Source organism: Drosophila albomicans, unplaced genomic scaffold, assembly GCF_009650485.2.
Source record: "Drosophila albomicans strain 15112-1751.03 unplaced genomic scaffold, ASM965048v2 ctg42_pilon, whole genome shotgun sequence".
Lineage (NCBI taxonomy): Eukaryota > Metazoa > Arthropoda > Insecta > Diptera > Drosophilidae > Drosophila > Drosophila albomicans.
Genome location: NW_026263668.1, coordinates 23,572 through 45,087, shown reverse-complemented (window position 1 = coordinate 45,087; position 21,516 = coordinate 23,572). Strand labels below are relative to the sequence as shown.

The 21,516-nt window shown below is 38.1% G+C and overlaps 1 protein-coding gene across 1 annotated transcript; it reads right to left on the bottom strand.

The window, feature by feature from the left end:
* Positions 1-542: 542 nt before the first annotated feature.
* Positions 543-2,258, bottom strand: LOC117577225 (transcription factor Adf-1-like). The gene is made up of 2 exons (XM_034262217.2): positions 2,090-2,258; positions 543-1,127 (listed from the first exon to the last, which is right to left on the bottom strand). The coding sequence occupies exons 1-2, from the start codon at positions 2,220-2,222 to the stop codon at positions 781-783; spliced, it is 480 nt and encodes a 159-aa protein (XP_034118108.1). The 5' UTR covers positions 2,223-2,258; the 3' UTR covers positions 543-780.
* Positions 2,259-21,516: the final 19,258 nt, after the last annotated feature.

The window sequence follows — 21,516 nt, the reverse complement described above, 5'->3', positions numbered from 1 at the left end:
CCACTTAGGCTGATGTCAGAGTGCGCGCGAGAAGCGAAGCGAAGCGATGCGAGAAGCGATGAGCAAAGCGAGAAGATGTCAGAGCGAGAGATTTGCGAGAAGCGAGCTACATTGTTATTTTATAAGGTTTGAAAATAAACGGTAATTAAATCAAAGAATGCAACAGAGAAGATGTCAGAGTGAGAGCCTTGCGAGAGCAAGCTACATTGTTTTAGTTATTAATATGTTCAGTTATTAATATGATGGTGATGGGTTCGGATGAAGATTTTTTTGCTTCAAGTGCAACATTTAACTTTGTGTTAAAAATGAAAAAGGAGAGTTCAAAAATTTATGTATATAATGACTTGCGAAACCACCCAGAAAAGTTTTGTAACTATTCAAGGATGTCTATTTCGACTTTTGACTACATATTAAATAAAATTAGTAGTCGGTTGGAGAAGCATTGGCCAAATTTTGTTACACAACCCATACTGCATTGCCAAAAATTAATAATAACATTGAGGTTAGTTTGGAATATATTTCAATTATATTTCTTATGTATGTATTATAGTATTTAAAGTATTAAATTATATTACGATTTAGGAAGATCATCAGTACTATAATCGAAAGAAAAATTAAAAATAGTCTTCTGTATTTCCATTCTGCATAATAATTTTTTCATCGGATCCATTTTCCGCATATACGGTATTAAACTATCGAAAAATGACTCGTCGACGTCTTTCTCTTTGTTGTTATTAATTCTCTTTTCAAGCAACATTAGTTTTTGTTGCTCAATAGCTACTAATTCCTCTGACGCATTAAACTTCTTTTGCTTTTTTTTTTTGGTGTTTCATCTTCACATAGCTCGTGAATCTCTTCAGAGATGATCTCATCTTGAGACAATTGAGAAGCAAATTCTGAAGAAGATGGCTCAAAGCTTAATTGTGATGCTTCAAAATTACCAACCGATTTACAAGGTTTTATTTGGTCCTTTAAAAAGAGTAGACTATTAAAATGAGGCCAAGAAGTATAATTGCTGTAAGCCTCCTCTGAAACACCAGAGTCGCCAGATTTTGAAATAGGAATTTTTTTCCATTCGTTGCGGAATTGGTCCCGGAGGTTCTTCCATTTTTTTTTTAAGCCGTCTTCTAAAATACAAATTTGATTAATTAATTAGAATAACGTCGAAAATTATCCGTAATTACAGATTTTTAGCTACTGGAGCATCTTTCTCATCATTGGCATATTCATTTAAAATTGGAAGGACTTCTGTCTCAGTTATAGTGAAAGAGACTGTAATAGCTCTTTGGGAAGAGCTACAACCGATACATATGCCTCAGCCTACGAAGGAAATAATTAGTAAGACTGCAGACAACTTCTGGAAGCTATGGAACTTTCCAAATTGTGCTGGGGCTATTGATGGAAAGCATATACGCATTAGATGTCCACCTCATTCCGGGTGTATGTTTTATAATTACTTTCCATAGTACTTCAAGGAGTGGCAGATGCCAATTGCAAATTTATTGCCATAGAAGTTGGAGGCTATGGAAAACAAAGTGATGGTGGAACATTTAATGCATCACAACTCTATATGCAGCTAAGGGCTCTACAATTTTTTCCGCCAGATTCTTGCTTGCCTGGAACAAACATTAAGATGGCATATGTCTTTGTGGGTGATGATGCATATCCACTCCTAGAAAATCTTTTAAGGCCATATTCTCGAAGGGATATAAATACAAGTAACGAATACCTTAGACTTTCCAGAGCTCGAAGATGCATTGAATGTTCCTTTGGTATCATGACATCCAAATGGCGTCTTCTCGGGAAGCCTATTGAGACTTATCCAGATTTTGTTGATATTATTGTAAAGAGTATATGCATTTTGCATAATATAATCATTGACCTTGAAGGGCCTTATGGTAAAAATTTAGAATCACAACATTTTCATATTGACCTTGAAAATCATAACAACGCCGAAACTTTAAATCATGTAAATTTAAAAACAGGCCAACTAATTAGAAACGCTTTTCGCGACTTTGTTTGCACACACAGATGCACCGAATAAAAATATGTAAATACAAATAATTTGCAGTTATTAATAAATATTTACTTGATGTTTCTAACATGTTTTCAATTTCTGTCCAATTTTTTTCCACCAAAATTCTGTTGTGATAGTTTTTGCTCTTTTGGTCCCATAGCGCTGGGCGTAAAAATACTTCACTAATTAAATTTTCGATATCCATTTCGTTCTTGTGTTCTCTCGCAAATGACACCAAATGCAAAAAAAAAACGCATGATTTTAGGGTAAACTGTAAATAAAGCTAAAAATAGAGTTACAAACTTACCATCTGAGCTTTCAAACACGCGTGCTTTGAAAAAAAACGGTAATTAAATCACAGAATGCAATAAAACAATCGTACGCTCTGAGAGAGTTGAAGCGATAAAGCAGATTACAAACTGTTCTCTCGCTTTGATCTCGCTTGAACTCGCAACTCGCTTCGCTCTCACTCTGACATCAGCCTTAGAGAGCAATAAGGTGACAATGCGACTGCCGTACTCAGCGAAACTCTCTCCAGTTTTGGGACGTCCGTTCAAAATGTTCATCAGTATGGCAGAAGTTGTCTCAATGCCCACAAAACGTTGGATGAAGAGTTCCTTAAACTGCTGCCATGTGATGCCAGCGAAGCATATTTGGGACAGCCATTGCGATGCACTGCATTCTAATGCTTTGCTTAACGCAATCACAAGCGCACTGCCTTCGAGAGCATTATCCGCAAAAATTAAGTCCACTGTAGTACACCAAGCTGATGCATCTGCTCCAGCGGTGTCAGGGCAAGACTTGGATAGAGTGACGTGGAGTGCTCTCCCGTCTATTGCCGGTGCTCTTGGTGCCTGAATGGATTTTATTATTTCCATTAAATTGCGATTTTGCTCTTCTAAGGCTGCCCTATATACGCTAGAGCTGTCCTCTTTTGGCGGAGCCAATCCCACTTCTGATGTCGGCGGCAAGGGTATGTTATCCATGTTGATACTTTTGATGATTGACGCAGCTGTACAGCGAGTTCCGATCGGTTCGAATACCCAAGCTCAACTGACTATTTCAGCATACGCGCTCACGACATAAACTCACTCAAGTCGAGCGTATGCAGCCATCTCTGTCTTACTCAAGACTCTTGGTATCTTACCATCGAACCTCACTCAGCAGCAGAGCGTCTCTGCCTCTGCTGCCGTGCTTTCGCTCAATATCAACTAGTAAAGCAGAAGCAGGGAATTCCCCGAATTCCCAAATTACCAGAATGCTACATTTACTAGGAATCACACTGCGACGTATACGTACAAGTATGTATATGCACTATATCATCACCTATCGCCCCCTTCACCAAACCTCAAGAGCTCTTAGGCAGGTGAAGGTGACATTTAAGCGAATCAATCATACATACATTCATATACATATAGACACACAAAAATGCTTATATATTTAAACATAAATAGACATATCTTTGGTCTTTTTACATACAACATAAATTGTCCCTACTCCGTTGTTATTTCTTTGTTGTTTCGCTTTGTTTGTTTTGTTGTTTGCTTTTGCTTCGAATCCTGTTCCATATTGAAATTCAAATATCTATAAATATCTGTAAATAAAAATAAATAAATTAAATGTTAGTAATTAAGGAAATTCTTGAATAATATAATTGTAATACGTTGAACATGGTTGTGTGAGTTTTCTCATCATGGAGGGGAGGGGAATTCCACAGCGCTACGCCGCAGCCACTGATATAGTGGCCAAAGCAAGGGAGATGGCGCCGATGTGGCCATCTCTGGCAGGGAGGGTACGCCGGGGTCCAACTGGGCCCTATTCAAATTCAGAAAAATGGATCAGTGAGTTTATTTATTGTTGTTTTCTTTGTACTTACCGTGTTTTTTTCGTATTTCCTTTTGTTTAGCGCAATTTTCAATTGCGCGGCAGCTGTTATGTTTTGTGATGCATTTCTTCTGTTTTAAAGCAGCTGTTTCGTTTCGGTGGAGTTATCGATTGTGCGGACTGCGGGCCAGGGATGGAACTCCTCCTGAGTACCGATGAGCCAGCCGGCGCGACCCCATGGAGGACAAACAGTCCGTAACAAATGAATAGACGCGAAGTAGTTCACCTATTTTTCTTTTCTGTAGAAGTAGCATCCGCCATTCAGCATCCGCCGAAGTGCCAATAAGGAAGCAATATTGACAAGCTTTAATACATAGCTAAGCTTTAAATGCTGAGGCATATTAGTAGTATATTTGCAATATTTCAAATTTTTCTGATTCATGAAAATTTTGTTGCGATCAAATAGTCGAAGTTATTTAAGAAATACTTTTGTATGAGTAAAAACGCCTACTTACTAGGGTTCTCTACTCTGTAGTATATCTTGAATTTATTACTATGTGAATATTCAAAATATACCATTTGGCATATTTTCGGCATATTATTTTGGTATATTTTGAAAATAATACCGCAATATTTTGGTTTTATTCAAAAAGGGTAACAGGTATCTCACAGTCGAGCACACTCGCCTGTAGCTTTCTTACTTGTTTACTTTAAGTTCTTTGCATGCTGAACTCAAAAGCATGCAAAGTTCTTTTGTGCTTCAATATCAAATTTCTGTGGCATAATTGCAGGTTTGTTTACATATGTAAATGAAATGCGTAATCAGCAAATTTTATTAATTTGCATATTACAATTCTCAAGTGGTTCTAGAATGTCAATTAAGGAATGGTTTGAAAAGTGGTAGCATAACCGAAAAAGTTCCTACTCTCTCGATCTGAGCAAGAGACTCTTATTGTCTTCATTTATGTTTTTCTGTTGAGCGCTTCGTAGTTCACTCTTTCAATAAAGCAGTGCGTAAAGATCGGAACGCTCGCACAATGAGAGTTAGCAAAAGTCCGATTGACCGAAAAACTCAACGCAAACGGTTTTCACATTTACTTTCGTTGTTGTTGCAATTAATATATTTCGTCTGCAAAGCAAACGCCTAACGATTTGCGCCTATGCGTGTACCAATACATACGCAAAAGACTTTTTGCTTCACTGAACACGACAAAACGGTCTTGAAATAACCAGAACAAAACAGAATAGAAACAAGTAAGAAAGCTACAGTCGAGTGAACTCGACTGTGAGATACCCGCTACCCATAGTAAAAAAAATAAATCTGGAAAATGTGCCCTAAATTGATACTGTAAATTAAAGTCTATTTAATTCTTGCGTATTATAAGTATACTTATTTTATGATACAATATTAATGTCATTGAATATAAAATTGGTTTTTGAAATATGTCGCCGCTCGAATCAGCTCCTGCTTCAATAAAATACTTTTAATTTATTTAAGCAAGACCCAGGGAACACCACGAGGAGGCCATTAAATATAATGGGGTCTTTTCCGAAATCTAATTTCGGCAGACCTACGAGTCGACTTGTGCTGTGTATAAACAACACCATTATTCCCCAAAAAATTGTTGTATATATAAAATCATAATTAATATAAATTTAATTTATAATAATAATAAACAAAAAATGTTGATTTCAAGGACTAAAATTAAAATATTTAAATTAAATTAGGTGCAAATACTTTTAGGAATACAAAAAAATCTAAACCTGATCATCAATGCTAACTAAAATACCACTATGATAGCTATAAATTGTCTCATATGTGCGTGCTGTGGCCCTGTTATCCCTAATATTTGAGCACGCCCAATCAATATGTGTATCATAATTGGTTGTGGACGTGTTCAAATCTAACATAGACCTAAAACTATTAGCTGCCAAAAAATCGAAAACCCTTCTACATCTAGCAGATAGCTCCCGTAAACACAAATTAAAATCTCCTAGCACTACACTACTGCTATCCAAAAACGGAAATCCCTGAAATAAAGTTTCAAATTCAGTTTCGAACTTAGGCAAATCATATGTTGTACTTCTATATATAATGAGGAATCCTAAAGACTTATATTTAAACACTGCATACTCGAACACTGCGGAAGCTAAATTATTGGGTGTCATAATATCGTCCGCTTGAGCAGAGACTAACATTCGACTGGCAATCAAGACGAATAGCACAACGGTAGCCAGGAATATCATGCGATTCATTGGAATATGTAGAAGCCTCAACAAAAATTAGAAATTGAGACTGGAGCATTAACTGATCGGAGCAAATATCAGTAATGTGGCATTGTAAATTTTGTGTATTATAGAATACAGCATTGATTTTAGAATTGTCAAAGAGACAGCTGAAATGGGAATTTAACAATTTTGTGGATCTTAAACTGGCAAGCTCTTGCTCTACCACTGACTGACGGTCAGCTTTCGGGGGCACAAATTGCCTAACAATAAAGAGGTCAGCCGCACTTGTGGCTCTACTACAAGCTACATACAAATCTTCCCTTTGCATACCAGGAGTTGTGTGGACCACCACGTTGGTATATGTAGCACCCTGACTTTTATGAATAGTTATACCTTCTGCAGGTACAACTGGAAATTGTGTGCGGTCAATAGAAACTTGCTCATTTGAATGGTATTGAAAACTTTTCACAGTTTTCTGAACAGGGGTCCAAGAGGGTTCAGCACGATGAGTGCACCTAGATCGAGCATTAGTTCCAACACTTTCATCTAAGAATTTAATCCAAAGAACATGCGGGGAGTTGGATGTATTGAAACCTATTTCCATAAGAATACCTGAAGCTCATGTATTTAGCAGTGGTTTTCAAAATAAGGGTTGTGCAAAGCCCTTGAGTTTGAGATGTTTTGAAATCCTTTACGGATTCCAAGCATCTGGACTTAGCTTCTGAATTAAGATGTGCAGCTTTAACTGAGTCAAGAGCAGTGGAAATTAACTGCTCCGTGGGAATCGAGTTTAACTTAGCAGTGTTAAAAATATTTGTATTCTCATTACGTAAAAACAAATGAATGTCGTCATTAGGAAATTGGTCTAAGACCGAAACTCTAGCTCTAAGTAAATTTATGTCATTTATTGTCATTTGACCGGATGCCATGTTATTCAGCGCTAGTGCAAATGCTTGATCGTCTTGTTGTCCCATAATCTCTGTGAGCTCAAAAAACTTAAAAATATCCCACAAAGCAGACCCAAATATAGCACTGTATGGATCATGCGACGATATAGTGGATTGGAAAATCCATCGATCTTCAACGGGACGTAGTTGTCTGAGATCGCCAAAAACAATTACTGAAATTCCTGCAAATGAGGTTTCCCTGTTAGCAAAAATTTTCTTAAGACGAGCATCTAAGTGAGATAACATTTTGGTACCGACCATTGAGATTTCATCAATAATTTAAAGCTTAAGGTCTCTAAACCTTGAGCGAAGTGTATTCAGTAAATCTGCACCTAAATCTTTAAAGGAAGACCCGGTCTGATTCAGAGGAAGTGAGAACATTGAATGGAGGGTTGAACCTCCAATTGCAAAAGCTGCTTTACCCGTGGGAGCACACAAAAGTATTTTAGCAGAAGTGGGGTCTGGCCAACTATAAATATCTGAAATTAATCTACTCCTACAAACTCATAAAATATTTTCTTTTCTTTAGCATTATGCGTGAAATAAGTTTTTTGCTTAAGATTCAAAGATTAGCTATGCTTGCTAAGTCATCAGGTGATATGATTGGCGGGAGCTTAATAAGTCGGATGACATTGTCCGAATCTTCTGGAACATTAACGGCATTTAAGTCCAAAACATTTACTTGAGAATTTATTTCAGGGATCGCCAAAGCCCTTAAATTCTTCAAAATTTCCCTCAGCTTCTATGGCCCTTCTAAGCACGTCTTCTAAATCCTCTAAAACATTATATTTCCTATACCTAAATCCAATAGATTCTAAGTTTGCTGCATACACGCTTTCACAATTAACACTAAGCAAATCTACCTGTTCATCCCTCCACGGAAAATATAACATTAAAAGTTCCCTAAAATAGTTCTCTCTGTCGGCATTCAGATTGAACTTCCTAAACATAATAACTGCTGGTTTGGTCCGTTCCCTAAAAAAGCCACTACCATCGCGAAGAGCCTGAATGTCATCATCTGCATCTTGACGTGTTGACCGACAGGATTTCGCAAAATTATAATTTGCAGCGAAATCGGCTAAACACATGCCTTCGAGACCACAGTAGGCGGCTTCCTGAGCAGAAATCTCAGTGCCGGAAAAAAAATTGTGGCCAATATGTTGCAGCTTTTGTTTAATGCTGAAGTTGCCTCTGTGAATCTCGATCACTGCTTCACGCATTAATTTGGGGATTCCTCTTTGGGATTTATTGATATAATTAATTATATACCTGCAACAGGCATCCAACAGGGATCCAATATGAACTGAATATCCATATTGGCCCTTTGCATTGAGAGAATATGTTTATTGTAAGTGTTAACTTTAATGGCTGAGGTTCAATTGTTGATGAGATAAAAAATTCTCAAATATGCTTAATTGCTTATAGTGTCAGAATCAAAAAGGAAATTTAGAAGAGATTGAACTTTTTTAAATTTTCTAGATGAAGAGAAATGTTTTCAGAGTCTTCAGCCAATGTCTGATGAATTTCTGTTTGTGGCATGGGAAAATACCGAAGCGACAAATAGATTTACCCCTCACTTCAATGTCCGTGATTGTGCTTTTGATATTCAATATACTGAGCTAACTCAGTATCAGTTACATCTGTGGTAATGAATTGGTCAATAAATGAAATGACTGAGGCTATAGACCAGGGGTGGTCAAATTCGTCTTATGGCAGTGCGTTTACTAACACAGACACAAGAAAACGTGTACATATGTAGCGGCGCTTTTGTGTTGGGGCACAGCTGTGCACTGAGAGAAATTACGATTCTAGTTTGTGTTTACATCCAGAACTACGAAGCATATTTCGCATTATATTCACATTTAAAGTTTTTGGTAAAAAAAAGTGCTCTCCAATTCATCACTCATTTTTCTAACCCACCAAAAAACTTAACATAACGCTTACGATGGTCGACCACGAAATAAATCAAAACCCAACCCAGACAGAAGAATAAGTTCCAATGCACGTGCTCGAGGAAAAAACAAAAACAAAATACATTGCGGTCTGCGAGCGTGACGACAGAAAGAGATGGAATGGAGAAACAAGCAAAATTGGTTTTGTTTCGCATGCAAATCGAAGCCCATATGCACGGTGCGTATGGGCGCACTAGCCATAAGCACAGAGCATCTACAAAAACAAAAGTGCACTCAGTGTATAGGCGTTGAGCATCCCTGCTATAGACAATTCATTTTCAAAGTCCACAGAAGGGGCATCTTTCAGCCAAAACATGCCATGAATATGAGGCGAACCTCGCTGTTGGAATTCAACACGCCCCACCTCCCTCTTCATAATTGTTAAAACCTGACGATATCTATAATCAAAATACCTTGCACAAGTTACAGGATCTGACCTAATCAAACGAGCCTTTTCACTAAAACTAAAATTCGAAGCTTCTTCTTCTGTAACTTGCTGCCTTTCTATATTCTCCTTCAATAAAACTAATAATTCCGACCACCGTGTCTCAGCAGCTGACAGGGTGATGAAAAAAGTTGGTAGACCGAATTGCCGAATCATCGCCATTACCTTTTTCTTTACGGCTTCCCAGTGAGCAGGAGACGTGCGAACACCCTTCAGGACCCTATAGCCTTCATCGTGGCGAATAATGCTATATGCTCAACGTTGAGAGCGTTAGAGGCTGTAATGGCGCGTGAGGCGCTTTGTTTTCTTAAGCAAATTGTAATATTACTACGAATTTGGATCAGCTCTAACTTCTTATAATTGAATAATAATTTGTCAATTCGACAACTTCTCCTATCTACATTTCGAAGTTCAGATTTCATAATTGCGGAAAAGCTAAGGGGACAAGTTCTTTTTATGCCAGCATAAATTGTAGGGAATGCCAACTCTTCCGAGTCAGCATCGAGAATCATATCTAGGGGTCGTTAGCCTTCGCTTGGAGCCAGGGTGATTTTCTGCATGGCAGCGGTGTCTATCTGATTATTCTCAAGCAGTGTTTCTTGACCCCCAGGATTGAGCTCCTCTATCTCAGCATCATCCTGATGTGCTGGATTTTCAATTCTTCGCTCAAGTCCCTCCACAAATTCTGCGTCTGCTTGAGATGCTATGAAGGGAACAGTTTCAGTTGTATAAGTAGACAACCACTGTTCATTTAAAACTACACTATGTTTTTTATAAAGCTCTGTATTCGCTAAATACCCAATTGCGTCAGCTATTCTTAAGGGTCTTATGGTTTCGGCCATGAAATCATGGCTATATTCCATTCTACGCTTGAGGTGGAGCTGTACGACCTCGGCTTCATGAAAAGCCCGTGGGAGGGATGTTACGATGTTACTTATTGGTATTGGAACATTAACTACAGCTCCTTTTATTGCACTCTGACGCTCATGACCTAAAGACTTTATAATCATAAAAGGAAGACGAGGAGAAATGAGGCGTTCCTCTAATGGAGTGAGGCCTTTAAGGCAATCAGGTAAATGAGGGAAATCTAGTCCTTTTGAAATGGAAGTTTTTGGTTTAACACCAGATCTTATTTTGCGGCAACATGTTTTGCAAAAAGTTAAGCAATCGTCAGATGAAGGGAACTGACGCTCAACATCGAAAATCTCCGCAGAAAACTCATAATTGTCTTCAATTATGGTTCTAGGTATCCTACTTACTTGATGAGGAAACAAGAGACCTTTACAAGAAAGCCAAATTTTGTTGGGGCCCAGCTTGACAACTCTATTAAAATTCTGAATAAGAGCTTCTATTCTAGTGGGTCTGGGTGGATTCTCTTCCTGAAGACTATACGCACGTTCCTCTCTATTATGGACAGGATTTCGACGGTTTTCTGCTAATCTATTTTCAATATTTTCCCTATATTGGCTAACTCTTTGGCTAAGTCGTCTTGAGGCGTCAAATGCTGCTTGTCGCGCTAATAACCGGGCACTTCGACGCGCACCGGTGTTGCGCACCTGTTCAATAATCCTCCTAGTAAGATTATTTCTAGCCTGTGACCTATTAACCCGATCTAGTTTCCTCTCTAATAGACGCCATTCAAGATCTGTCCGTCTCGCTGCCCTTAATGCCGAGTTTCGTCTTTGTTCGTTGGTCCTGTACATTGTATCCCGTCTACGTATACGTCTTCTTAAAGTGTCAGCCTGCTGCTCAGGCTCTCTAAAAGTCACGTCCGCTCGTCGCTCTCTCCTAAATTCAGAGTTCTAAATTTGCTCTACTGTCCTGTACTCTACGTTCTGCCTACGTGTCGATCTTCTTAAAGTATCAGCCTGTTGTTTAGGCTCTCTAAAAGCTACTGTTGTTCGTCGTAGTCTCCTATATTCTAAGTTTTCTGTTTGTTCGATTCGTCGATAGTCAGAGTCCTGCCTACGGTTCGATAGTCGCAGAGTATCAGCCGCCTGTTCTGGCTGCCGATACACTGGATTCGTCCGTCGTTGTCTTCTATTTTCTGTATTGTCCCATTGTTCGTTTTGTCGTTAGTCGGCGTCTGTGCGTCTCAATCTTCTATGGTCTGTATCTGTCGTTTGCTCATGTTGCCTAATTCGCGCTGATCGTCTCCTTACTAAACGTCGCTGACTATTTCTAATCTGCTCGCTTTCCCTATACTCCTGATCAGCTCTATGATTCCTCTGCGAACTTGCATTACTTTCCCTCTCTTCTACAACTTAATCGTTATTTTCCCTATTTCTTAACTGCCTAGAGCGTGCTCTTTGTGATGCAGACTGTCTACTAACTCGTGACATTTCTACAAAATATCTGCACTTAAATATTATAATTAATAACTATTAGTAAATGTTATATGCTAATTATTTATATTAATTGAATCAAATTAGACAAAAATTGAAAATTTTACAAATTATTAATTATAAATTTTTACATACAGTGTTTCTCCTAGGGAGGGCACGATGCAAAAGAGATAGCATCGATACACGATACACAATGAACGATTATTTCCCTAAAAGTATCGATTTTTATGTATATCGGTATTTGCAAAATAAAACATCGATGCATTCCTTAGCATCGGTGTCAATAAGATTATCAGAAAAAGTCGCCCAAAAAATCAATGCTGGGTGCATCATTGAGCTTTGTAATAAATTGTAATAAATTAATGGAATAAAACGTTTCTAGTTACTATATTTTCAAACAAAGAGATACATTTTTATTTCCATATCCGATATATATCCTTGGTTTGACACTCCAATACAATCTGTGTAATTTAACACAAATCTAATACTAAACACACATACAATATTGCAATATTGTAAAATTATGCGACTGATTTATTATCAAGCATCGATATATCGCGTAAAATCGATATCGATAAGACCATCGCAAAATATACCTACCAAAATCGATGTATCGATGCACGATCTATCGATGCTTTCAGCAGTGCTGCCAATTTGGATTTTTTCCCGTCAAAAATGGCTTTTTTTGAAGGCTAAATGCGGGAAAAATTTGTGAATTGCGGGAATTGTGAAAAGCGGGAACTCTAGCTTTTTTAGAAATTTTGTTTGTTTTTTTGTTTTATTTTTTGTGTTGTTAACACAAAAGTACAAAATATGGAAAAGTGGCAGCATTACGATAATGACTTATAAACAATCCAGAAAATGTGTTGGCGTATCGATTGTTTTCTCGAAATACGCTAATTTCATCACTCGCTTAGTGTTTCCATTTCAATTTGATCAAGTGGGCCAACATCAGCAACACAAACAAATTTTGGTCTTTAAAGATTCTGGTGAAAACCGGAGATTTTTTGAGTTGGCAACTGTGGCCATCCAAATATTGTGTTTGCCCTGGTCATACGCGATTTCAGGCTATTTGCCAGGTTAACCTAATTAAATCCAAATTAGGGAAGCATTCTAAGCATAAGGTAAAGTATTAATTTCAAGCAAAAGATATACTCTATTCATTTTTTGTAATATATAGAATCGGATTGTGACGGATGGGAAAATGCTGCGTCGACTATGAAGTGCCCATAAAATATCTGCAGATGATAGGCACTAATATGTCATACGCAAAAAAGACACACTAAGGAGATAACGATAAAATAATGCAAATCTTTATCTTTTAAATAAAAATGAACTTAATAAATTGTTATTTTTGAAGACATTTTTTTTCTTTTTTTTATACATTTGTTTTTAGCTTTTTTTTTTGGATTTTTTAATAATTTTTTGAGCTTTTTTCTCCATTCATTCCCTCAAAAACAGCTTTTTTTGCTGGTCAAAAATTGGCAGCACTGGCTTTCAGCAGCATTATTGCGTACACAATGGCGACACAGAATAAAAAACTAATACTCTCCACCAGCACTAAGTTGAAATGTCATTATGTTCACTCGTAGACACGCACTTATCTTAATATCCCCTTGCAATGCCCAAAATCGAAATACCGTTCAAATCAAACATTTGCACTGAAAATTGGGTTCTTTTAGTTTTGACTTTTACCGCAAAAAACCCGTACTAAACATAACGGACAAATGCAAATATATATGTTGCAGCGCCGCTATTTTCCGACATCGTAATAACACAGCGAGTTTCGGTTTTGCATACACGACGATCTATACGCAACTGCCTGCGTCGTCCCTTCTTCATTCTATGCTTACCACCGAACCACACTCGGCGACAGCGACACTACGCTGTCGCCCTGCTAAAACGACACTTCTTAAAGCGACAACATACACACACAACCAATCACGGCGCAATTAGTGACTGATGCAATATTCCTATAATGATGAAATTAAGCCTCTGGTGAAATTCCTAAAACAGCATACCCACACACTCACACCAACATACACACACACTCTTAGTGTGCGCCGACACCGCCATCCTGACTATTACACGACCTCGTGCAATTTTTCCAAAAATGCTTTGTTACCATTCAAACAATTTATTCAAATAAAACTTTTCATTTCTCGTCTAACGTTATAATTTTCATTACAAATTACATCTTCATATTTCATATTTTTTTTTTTTTTTTTTTTTAACTAATACAATTTCTTTTCTTTGACATACATACATAGCTCATTTTTACATTATCATTAACCATTCAGTTTTTACATTATATTATCTAATGCGCCACACGCCATGATCAAAACAATTGTTTTGCACTTGTGCTTACATTATTATTACAAATTTCATTATTAACCTTTAAGGCACCTGTACTGTCTCTTGCAACAGTTTCTCTTTACATGATTTCATTACTGTCTCTTTCAACAGTGTCTTTTTCCTTACTGTCTCTTTCAACAGTTTCTTTTTCACTACTGTCTCTTTCAACAGTTTCTTTCTCATTACTTAAATCCTTATTACAACTTTCAAATTCAACTGGTATTTGTCCATCCGGCATTTTTCTTATGTCATCATGAGCATATTTATATTTTCTATTATTTGTCAAAGACCTGACCGTATATCTATCCCCCTCTAACAATTCAGTTATTTGAAAAGGCCCCCTAAACTTTGGACTCAACTTTGTTTGATGCCTCTCTTCATTTTTTAACAATACGAAATCTCCAACCTTGCATCCAACAACTTTAGCCTTGTTTTTATCAAATTGCTCCTTGTTATATGCTGCTGCAGTTAAAATATTTTGACCTGCTCGTGTTCCAGCATATCGCAGGGAGGAAGCAATCCCAACGGGCGGGCAACTTTACCGATAAACAATTCTAAAGGGCTTGCCTTTGTGACTCGACTAACCGTAAAATTCAAAGCTAATTGAACTTCTCCTAAGGCATCTTGCCAAGATCGATTGCTAGTTTCAACGGCAGTTAATAAGTTCTTTAAGGTGCTCATAATGCGTTCGACTTGTCCATTCGCTCTACTCGCACCTGTCGCAATCAAATGCAATTTAATTTTTTGTTGTGAACAAAACTCACTAAATCTTGTGCTGGCAAAACATCTGCCTTGATCCGCTATCATGCGGTTTGGTACTCCAAACAGAGAAATAGCTGACGTGACGGCATTTATGCAATTTTCAGCATCAATTTTAAGCGTGTGGGTTAAATAAACAAATTTAGTAAAAGCATCCACCTGAACAATGATATACTCTAAATGATCGAGGAACAATTGATAAAGATCGAGTTCTACCATTTCGCTGAATTTTTCGATATAATATTCCTGCTCTCAGCTCATAAGTTTTAGCAATGTCCTCATAAGAGAATTTTCTTTCAATTTATTTACAATATCAACAATTTCAGAATCTTGACGCTGTTCGGCCTAAAGCCAATTGTCCGATATTTCTGCCAAATTAACTCGTTTTTCCGGAATTTTGCAAGTCAACTCTGCTGAAGGCAGATTTCTTGAAAAGAACTCAACATGAGACATTCGTTTACCTTCTTTATATTGTATGTCAAATGTAAAGGACTGTAAGTACGCCCACCATCTTTGCACTCTGGGACATAGATCCTGTTTAGTTCTTGATGCTTTAAGTGAGTTACAATCAGTGAAGACAACAAAATTTCTACCCAATAAATAATGGCGAAAATGTTTTATAGATAAAACAACAGCAAGAGTTTCTAATTCATAGGAATGATACCGTGATTAAGGAGGAGAAGCAGCCTTACTGAAATATTCAATGACATGAGACTTATTGTTGATTTTGTGTAACAAGATGGCACCGTATCCCCTAGAACTTGCATCGGTATGCAACTCAATAGGATGGTGAGGATCAAAAATTACTAAAACTGGCTTTTGTGTAAGAATAGAAATAACTTTCTGTCTAATTTCTTCATGTTCCGATCTCCAAACAAAATCATTCTTCTCTGAAGTCAAAAGGTACAACGGTTTCATAAAACAGGAAAATCCTTGCATGAATTGCCTGAAATAAGACGCTAATCCAATAAATTGGCGTAAAGCAGAAACTGACTGAGGAGGTGGCAAGGTAGTTAACGCTGTAACTTTAAGCGAATTCGGGCGGATTTCACCTGCACTCACTTCATATCCTAGATATTGAACTGTCGACTTAAGGAAAGAACATTTTTTTATATTGAATGAGAATCCAGCATTCGTAAGACAATCAAGAGTAATTTGCAACCTTTCCAAAGCCTCACTTTTTGTTGCAGCAGCCACCATTACGTCATCCATATAAACGACAACAAACGTATTTGCTAGGTCTCCAAGTGCTTGCATGACTGTGCGTTGAAATACTGAAGGTGCGTTTCTGAGACCAAAGGGCATTGGCAAAAATTCATATTGCCCGTCTGGAGTGACAAATGCTGTACACTCTACCGATTCTTTGTGCATGGGAATTTGGTAATACCCGCTTGCCATGTCTAAACATGTAAAATATTTCGCTCCATAAAGTCTGGCTATCTGGTCCGATATGAGGGGCAAGGGATATCTATCTGCAACTGTATTAGAATTTAATTCACGGTAATCAACACACAAACGATGAGTGCCGTCTTTTTTGTTAACCAACATTATGGGGCTTGCGTATGGTGAGCAACTTGGCTGTATAATTTTACATTGTAATAATTCATTAATCTTGTCTCGTACCAATTCTCTTTCATTTGGGCTGAGCCGATATGGTCTTCTTTGAACAATTTTTCTTGGGTCTATTAATTTAATTTTCATTTCACCCGAACTAACTAGTCGAAGGAATTCCAATAATAAAAGATTTTGAATATTTTTCCAACAAATCTTGCAATTTATCTTTATCTTCCCCAACAAGATCAGTATTTAATTCACAAAATTTCTCATCATTTGATCTAATTATTTCGAATTTTCCCGATGATATTATAACATTAAATCCAGGGGACAGTACTTCTCGACCAATAATAATGTCATTCTTTAAATACTCATTATCCAAAACATGAAACAAGATTTCTATACAATGTTGATTAATTTTTACGTTACTAAGTATTTGCAATGTGCTACATATGCCGCCACTACCAATACCCTTCAGCATCACTACATTGTTAATTCTTTTACCAACTAATTTGTGACTTATCTTTTGTTTTATTAATGAACATTCCGCTCCAGAGTCGAACGTTGTTATAAACGTCTCACCTCGATGAACCATCTGTCCTTTGGGCTCAACAACTTCGCAAAGCTCCACTCTTTTCATCTGATGTGTATCCTTGATCTTGTCCACTTTAGGCTTACTGCAATGTGTTGAAATATGACCAAGTTCACCACACTTAAAGCAGGTTACATTCGCTTTTTGATGGTGGCCAGATACACTCCTGCCGCTACTGTTTGTAGCATGAGAAGACGGATTTTGCTGCTGCTTAGCTCGACATTCCATCATCTTGTGGCCTAATTTTCCACAAAAATGACATTTTATTGTTGAAAGTTTCGAACGCTTTCTGTCAGGTGACGATATTTCTTCTTGTAGATTTTTCTTCCTCTTGTTGAACGCGAATGCTTTAAGCTCGGTTTGCAATTCACTTCTGGTGCGCATATTTGAAGTAAAGGTTAAACGCTGCAATCTGTTATCAACATGAGCCATCTTCGCAAGCGTCACAGAAACTGCAATTTCCTCTACGTTCATGTCACGCCATTTTGTGATAAGTGACGTCACCATACGACTAGCATAATTGGAGAGACATTCGCCATCGGTCGGACAATTAGCTAGCATTGACAGAAACATGGCCGCTGGCGTTTCTACAATGCCAAAACGCTGCATGAAAAGTTCTTTAAATTCGTCCCAAGTTATCTCTGGATAACATATTTGCGGAAGCCACTGCGACGCACTACCTTCCAACGATGCACTCAAAGCCATTACCAACTCGCTGCCTTTTATGGTATTTTCTGCCAAAATTATGTTTACAGTTGAACACCAGGCCGACGCCATCAAGGTCTGCGTTGAATTTTGGAAGCACAATTGTTTTTTTGTTTGTTGTTTCAGGTGTCGCCGATTGTACAGCTTTAATAAGCTCGATCAAGTTTTTATTTTGCATCTCCATCAAAATTCGCCATGGTCCATCTGAATCATTAGGTAGCGAGCCAGATCCCACTTCTGATGTTGCAGCGCCGCTATTTTCCGACATCGTAATAACACAGCGAGTTTCGGTTTTGCATACACGACGATCTATACGCAACTGCCTGCGTCGTCCCTTCTTCATTCTATGCTTACCACCGAACGACACTTCTTAAAGCGACAACATACATACACACACAACCAATCACGGCGCAATTAGTGCCTGATGCAATATTACTATAATGATGAAATTAAGCCTCTGGTGAAATTCCTACAACAGCATACCCACACACTCACACCAACATACACACACACTCTTAGTGTGCGCCGACATATACATGTGTATGTATTTATGTATGCATGGGAATGCACGTGCATGTGTGTAAAAACGCGTTATTGGTGCATTAAAGCGGCTAATAATTATTACCATTTATTAAAATTGATTCTCGAATATCTTATAAGATTATTTTCCGATCACAATCAATAACTGTTAAGAATATTTAGTTGGTCTAGTTGGTCAACCAAATGAGGCATGCTGCAGCAGCCGTTTGTCGCCATAATAACTTTGACAGGGGCGGAAGTGGGCGTCGCAAAAGTTTGAAACCAACTTAATCTGAATTATTGTATATAGCATTTAAAAAAAAAAAAAATAAAAAATTATGAGTCCCGACCGGGACTCGAACCGGCGCACTACAAAATGTTGGGCTTGTACATTACCAGCACACACCAATATAGGCGAGCATGTAGATATATAGACGCATACATAAATACAATACATACATAGCAGGCGGTTTTGCCCATACAAAAGTATTTCTTTAATAAAATCCACAATTTTTATTTATAATTAAAAAAAAAAGTTCTTTCTCGAGCCCGAGAACCACAACACAGCCGGCTTGCACTGTAGCACCTACAGACATTAATATAGGCGAGCATAGGCGACAGACGGACAGACACACAGACGGACATGGCTATATCGTCTCTGCTGTTGACGCTAATCAAGAATATATATACTTCATAGGGTCGGATATGCCTCCTTCTTCCTGTTACATACATTTCCTGCCGGCACAAAGTTATAATACCCTTCTACCCTATGGGTAGCGGGTTTCGGTCTGAGCGCGAGCGATCTCAATCAAGAACCTATAAATGGGTTGCTTTCTGAGTCTTTTCTTTTATTTGCAGACAACGAGAAACGGTTAACAGTTATTTGCGAGCTCTGTATTTCAGATATCCCTATTTACACCAGATCATCTGGTGATGGTTTACCACAGCTGATGCACCCGATTAAAGCTGTTGTGTACCAAAAGAGCTTTAACGCCGTAGACTTCTACCGCTTGCAGCATATTGTTGATGTCATCTTGATTGCCAGTCAGAGCGTATACAAAAGTGTTACTACGATCGAGTTGATCGGATTCATCGTTCAGTGGCTGCTTCTGGGCTTCAATTAGTATGCTATTCCTTTTTAGCAGCTGCTTCTGCAATCTGTTCAAAGCATCATCAATCTATGCCAATACAGAATCGGACGCATTGGCAACGTCTTGCTCCAGCTTCGTATTCCCATTGGGAGCAGCAACTGCCCGCTGCTGCTGTGGCTGTGGCAAAAGGAACTCCAGTAAAAAAAAAATGTGCTTCAGTTGCGGCATTACTTTCGTGACATTCAACACCTCGGCCAAGTTTCGCTGCGTCAAAGGGTTTTCATATTTCTGCAGGAGCGAACCGATCGTTTGTACTATGCGCGCCTGGGTGATGCGACGTTCCAGGTCAGTTAAAAAGATTCGCAATTTGGTATCTATGGGCAGAAACTCCAGCTGCTCCAACGAATCCAATTTGGGATCCCAAATGCCCAGAAACATTGGCGGTGTCAAATCTGCGTGACGTTGCCACAACTGAGAAAAATCCATCGGCTAATTCTGGGGGCACTGTGCCAGGCGCAAAGACACAGCCCGCCAAATCCGTGTGGAAGAAAGCAATGCGACAGATACAAAGGATCTCGCTTCAATTGGTAACAGCCGTTCGCTATCAGCTCCTCGGGCAGCCCAAAGCCTGGCGGATTCAAATCTCTGGCCATTTGGCTGGCCACACTTGACTCATGCGGTTGCAGTAAATCCGACAGTATGACCAGACAAAACTTCTGACGCAGCGGAGACTTAATGACGACAGTACGGAGATCGAGCGTACAGATCAGTTAATGCACAGGCGCCATGTCAGATTTCTTGGTCATATCGAACTTGCATTGGGGATGAATCACACCAATGCTTAGGCTTGCCCACTCTTAGTTTCAAAATTATGAAAAATTTGTTTTTTTTTTTTGGAAAAAACGCCTACTTAAAATAACGCCCAAAATAATATGCCGAAAATATGCCAAATGGTATATTTTGAATATTTACATAGTAATAAATTCAAGATATACTATAGAGTAGAGTATAGTATATTTTGAATATTTACATAGTAATAAATTCAAGATATACTATAGAGTAGAGTATAGTATATCTTGAATTTATTACTATGTAAATATTCAAAATATACCATTTGGCATATTTTCGGCATATTATTTTGGGAATTATACCGCAATATTTTGATTTTATTCAAAAAGCGTATCTCACAGTCGAGCGCACTCGCTTGTAGCTTTCTTACTTGTTTACTTTAAATTCTTTGCATGCTCAACTCAAAAGTATGCAATGTTCTTTTGTACTTCTGTGGCATAATGGCAGGTTTGTTTACATAAATGAAATGCGTAAACAGCAAATTTTATTAATTTGCACTTTACAATTCTCAAGTGGTTCTAGATTGCCAATGAAGGAATGGTTTGAAAAGTGGTAAATATCTATAAACAATTTACATATGTACATATGCAGTGCTGCTAATTTGGATTTTTTCCTGTCAAAACTGGCTTTTTTTAAGGCTAACTGAGGAAAAAATTTGTGAATTGCGGGAATTGTGAAAAGCGAGAATTCTGGCTTTTTATACCCGCTACCCAAAGAGTAGAAGGGTATTATAACTTTGTGCCGGCAGGAAATGTATGTTACAGGTAGACGGAGGCATCTCCGACTCTATAAAGTATATATATTCTTAATCAGCGTCAACAGCCGAGACGATCTAGCCATGTCCGTCTGTCTGTCTGTCCGCCAGTCCGTCCGTCCGTTTAAAACACTGGATTTCAGGGACTATAGGAGATAGAGCCGCTGCGGTTCCGCTGCGATTTATTCGCCCCGCGATTTTTTTCGCGCACGATTTATTCGCGCCGCGATTTTTTCGCGCCGCGATTTTTTCGCCCCTCGATTTTTTCGCGCAGTGATTTTTTCGCGTGGCGATTTATTCCCCCGCGATTTATTTGCGCAGCAATTTATTTAAGTTGCCAACTGTGGCCATCCAAATATTGTGTTTGCTCTGGTCATACGCGGTTATGACCAGGTTAACCTAATTAAATCTAATTTAAGGAATGCATTCTAAGCATAGGGTACAGCGTTAATTTCAAGCAAAAGATATACTCTATTTATTTATATTTTAATATAGAGAAACGGATTACGAATAATGGGAAAATGCTGCGTCGAATATGAAGTGCCTGTAAAATATCTGCAGATGATTTTTTTTTAAGCT

What these genes read in the sequence shown, in the direction of transcription:
- LOC117577225 (XM_034262217.2), bottom strand. Translation starts at nt 2,222, where the DNA reads ATGGATATCGAAAATTTAATTAGTGAAGTATTTTTACGCCCAGCGCTA. An exon ending in AAACATGTTAGAAACATCAA is followed by an intron (nt 1,128 to 2,089) that starts GTAAATATTTAT and finishes TTTGTATTTTAG; the next exon opens with AAGACGGCTTAAAAAAAAAA.